Source organism: Camellia sinensis, chromosome 9 (genome assembly GCF_055761805.1).
Source record: "Camellia sinensis isolate YWXY chromosome 9, ASM5576180v1, whole genome shotgun sequence".
Classification (NCBI taxonomy): domain Eukaryota; kingdom Viridiplantae; phylum Streptophyta; class Magnoliopsida; order Ericales; family Theaceae; genus Camellia; species Camellia sinensis.
In genome coordinates this window covers 106,158,122-106,162,439 of record NC_138969.1, presented here as the reverse complement: position 1 = coordinate 106,162,439, position 4,318 = coordinate 106,158,122, and the positions used below count along the sequence as shown (strand labels likewise).

The 4,318-nt window shown below is 37.2% G+C and overlaps 1 protein-coding gene across 1 annotated transcript; it reads right to left on the bottom strand.

Annotated features, from left to right (window-relative positions):
- Positions 1 to 2,278: 2,278 nt before the first annotated feature.
- On the bottom strand, positions 2,279 to 3,331 carry LOC114270380 (chlorophyll a-b binding protein 40, chloroplastic). The gene has a single exon (XM_082887387.1). The coding sequence runs from the start codon at positions 3,205 to 3,207 to the stop codon at positions 2,422 to 2,424; it is 786 nt and encodes a 261-aa protein (XP_082743513.1). The 5' UTR covers positions 3,208 to 3,331; the 3' UTR covers positions 2,279 to 2,421.
- Between the last annotated feature and the right edge of the window lie 987 nt (positions 3,332 to 4,318).

The following is a 4,318-nucleotide window of genomic DNA, read 5'->3' as shown; positions in this document are numbered from 1 at the left end:
CCAAATATTTCTACAATTTTATGGATAGACATAAAGCTGTAAAAATAATATTAAAAAAATGAATTTTTTTTTTTTTTGCTAGATTGAATTAAAAAATTGATGTTAATAGTATAAGTTCAGTCGTTGATAATGATAAGATTTTGATAATTTCCTTTGAGTCTTAATGCTTATGCTCAAAATTATGCGACGAAAAGACTGAAAGGTGATAATATTGGTCAAAATGAAGACGACAACCAATTGGATGTTTGTTATCGGTTCGTAATTTGTCACGGTTCGACTCGTTTAGTAAACGAGTCAAATTTAAACTTGAATATTAGGTCTGTTTATTAAACGAGTCGAATGTGAACTTGTATAAGTTCGACTCGTCAAACTTAACTCGTTTATATATATTTAAATTGCATAATAAATATATTATTTATACATTATTTATAAATAATAGCATAAATACATTATTTATGTATTAAATAATATAAATAATATTTTTTATTTGAATAATAAAAATAAATAAATAAATCGTATCGAATCGAATCGAATTGAATCAAACTCGAACTCAATAAACAAATTCGATAAGCAAATGAACCAGCTTGAACTAAGCAAAGCTCGGCTCGACTCGTTTGCATCCCTAGTTATCGCTATCCTTATATTGGTAAAGTGGTTATATATATATAGGGATGGTCATTTTTTCCGCCCCACTCCACATCCGCATCCCCCACCCTGCTCTGCATAGATTTTTCCCATCCTTATTAAGAAGTGGAACTGGGACTGGTTTTGCTTCCCCTACCCCGTTTTAGTCAAACCCCGCCTCGATTATATTAAATATATTTATATGTCTATAATATATATTTTACATTTATTTTACATTTTAATAAAATTAAAACACTAAAATATTATACTTAATATTAATTTTTATTCATTTATTTTCTATCTTATATAATATAATTATCATTACGTATAAAGTATTATTCGTAATATACTAAATTATTTATAATTTTTATTAATATTTTTATTTTTTAACTTACAAAAATTAACCCGCCTCCTGCCCTGCACCCGCCCTGCTTCTGTCACCCCTCAATGTGCCCGTTCTGAACCCAACCTGCGACCATCCCCATATCGGCCTATAAATGGATTGGATTCGGATTGGATCTGTCAAAATCCGAATCCGATCCGATTAAGACAAACCCGAATCCGATCCGAATCCGTTTAACCCATATCCAATTATAGATATCCAAATCCGAATCCGATGCTTTTGGATATCCGATCCAATAATCCGATCTGATCAATTTATTTATTTATTGAGCTACAATTTTATATAAAATGAATTTTTTTTTTTCATTTTGTGTTTTCTTCATTCAAATTGAGAATAATCGGATCGGATTATCGGATTATCAGATCAGATTGAATTTGTTATAAATGGATTCGGATTTTCGAATCAGATTCGGGTCAGATTCAGATTAAATCCAATCCATTAACAGCCCTATCCCTATATATAGTTATTTTTTTGAAGTTAATTAAAGTAACTGGAGTTTTATTTTCTATTTTTTATTACTATTACTATTACTGTTATTTATTTATTTATTTTAAATCATCATCTTTTGATCTTCCTAAAGTAAAAGCCAAAAAGGTAGGTTCATTTTTATTTATTTATTTTTACTAAGAGTGAGGTTAGGAGTTCAAAACAAGAAAATGAAAGCCTAATTAGCATGATTTTCTTTTTTTTTTTTGAAGAAAGAAAAAGAAGTTTTGTGGGGAATATTATAACTTCTGCATTTCTTAGCCTTAACTAACTAGTTAATAGTCAGATTTAATCTAATGAGTGGTGATTCATCCCACTAATTTTTGGACCACTAATAGCTCTAATGAGTTTAAAAAAAAAAAAACAAACAAACTCAAGCCAAAATATCACATCACTTTGGTGGGAGCCACTGTGCCACATCATTAGTGATACTCTAAAGCTCCCAATTTAGTGCTCTAAAACATTATTCTTAATCCAATTTCCTTTCAAAGGAAATGACCTCTGCCAAGATAATAGTGGGCTCTACACCCACTTCATAGTAAAGGTCATAGATGTTTGTGACATGAGTACAACGTATGTCCAAAGACTTTGCACTCCTGAGTGTCCAACCCGAACAACTTGCGTGGAGGTGGAGGCGAAGAACCACTGAATCACCACCCTGGTGGTTTAATCAGCATGAGGTTTGATTTGGGGTTTTTTTTTTTTTTTTTTTTTCCAAATTAAACAGTACAACCAATTCATTTGAGGGAAAAGAAAACAAGAAAATGAAAAACAAATACGAAATATAACAACATTCAGGTGAATAGTGCACATAATTTACATTTTACATCACACGAGGCACACTCTCAAATTCACTATCAAATAGTTGAGAAAACCTCTTCGATGGGGCTCACAGTACAAAGTTTTCTTCACTTTCCTGGTACATAGTTTGTGGCATAAGCCCATGCATTGTTGTCAACAGGGTCAGCAAGGTGGTCAGCCAGGTTCTCCAATGGTCCCTTTCCTGTCACAATTGCCTGAACAAAGAACCCAAACATTGAGAACATGGCCAGTCTTCCATTCTTGATCTCCTTCACCTTGAGCTCTGCAAAAGCCTCTGGATCATCAGCTAGGCCCAATGGATCGAAGCTTCCACCGGGGTAGAGCGGGTCGGTGACCTCCCCGAGCGGTCCACCAGCAATGCGGTAGCCCTCAACAGCACCCATCAAGATAACTTGGCAAGCCCAGATGGCCAGAATGCTTTGGGCATGGATCAAGCTAGGGTTGCCCAAGTAGTCAAGCCCACCCTCACTGAAGATTTGGGCACCGGCCTTGAACCACACAGCCTCACCGAACTTGACACCGTTGCGGGCCAAAAGCTCTGGGAAGACGCAACCCAAAGCTCCAAGCATGGCCCATCTGCAGTGAATCACCTCGAGCTCACGGTTCTTGGCAAAAGTTTCTGGATCAGCTGAAAGCCCAGCAGTGTCCCAACCATAATCACCAGGGAATTGCCCAGTGAGGTAGGATGGGGGCTCACCAGATAATGGACCCAAATACAAGACTCGGTCTGGACCGTACCATGGGCTTCCAGATGGGACTTGCTTGCCGGTCTTCCTCATACTGATCCTTCCACCACCAAGAACCTCCGGGGCAATTTTCACAGCCTTTCCGGCAAAAGATGGTGAAGAGAGAGCCATGGTAGACGCAGCCATTTCTGAGAGGTGAAATGAAAACTATTGAAAGAACAGTAGTAGTTCAAGAAACAGCTGCAAATAAAAGGGTGGTTGTTGGCTTGAGTTTCATGGGATACATGCTTATGTATTAATATTACTCGAATTGCCAAAGGGTCCTTATCTTTGGAGATCTTTATTTCCATTTCTATTGGTTGATGACATTTTTGGAGCTTGATATTGCATACCCATGTGGCATTCTGTGAACCACTCACCGTAAATGAATTTTTTTTTGATGCATAATGTATCAAGAATCTCGTGCAATGTCATGAGCTCTTTCCATCTCCCAATCACTGGTTGCCACTTGTAACATCAGATTGTATGGTTATCTTTATGGAGAAAAGTATGCGTTGGGATCCTCTAGACTGAATTCCTAGAGTGATCTGGTAGAGTGAATTTATGAGAGCGCGACACTTGTCCCACTAATCGAATCAAGGGTTGAGATCAATCCCTCCCAAAACGACGTCGTTCCATCCCTCCCCTTCCCTTCTTCTTCTTCTCTGAATCTGACTGAAATGGTGAGAAAATCAACCTAAAACAAAAAAAAAAGATCAAACCTAAAATCAACCAAAAAATTTACAAAGAACCTAAAACAACAAGAAAATCAACCTGTATCTTAACCAAAACCAAAGAACAAATCAAAATTTTATAGAAAATAAGGAAAACCCAGAAACAGTTTATATATATATATATATATAGTTTCATCAGTCTTGAACAAATCAACAGTTTATATAATTTTGTTTCACTCTTTTTCAAAATTTTATAGAGAAATAGTTTCATCAGTCTTAAACAAAGGAAGGTCTCCTCTCCGAGGAGGTGACTTCTCCGAGGATGAGAAAACCCCGAAGAGGAGATCAATCCCTCGGCGAACCCTTCTTCTTAGCCACACCTAACAAATGATCCCCAATCATCCCAAAGGGTCAGGGGTAGTCCCAGAGGACGTCCTGCCGCAAAATATTGCCGAGTCTCATAGACCCCCCGGGGTCGTGCCACCTCGACCCGGGTATAGACTAGTTTAACCGAAGAGTGAATTTGTCTCCACTCACCGTACTCGGGATCGGGTCCTTTGTTCGAACTCCATTACGCCCATGGT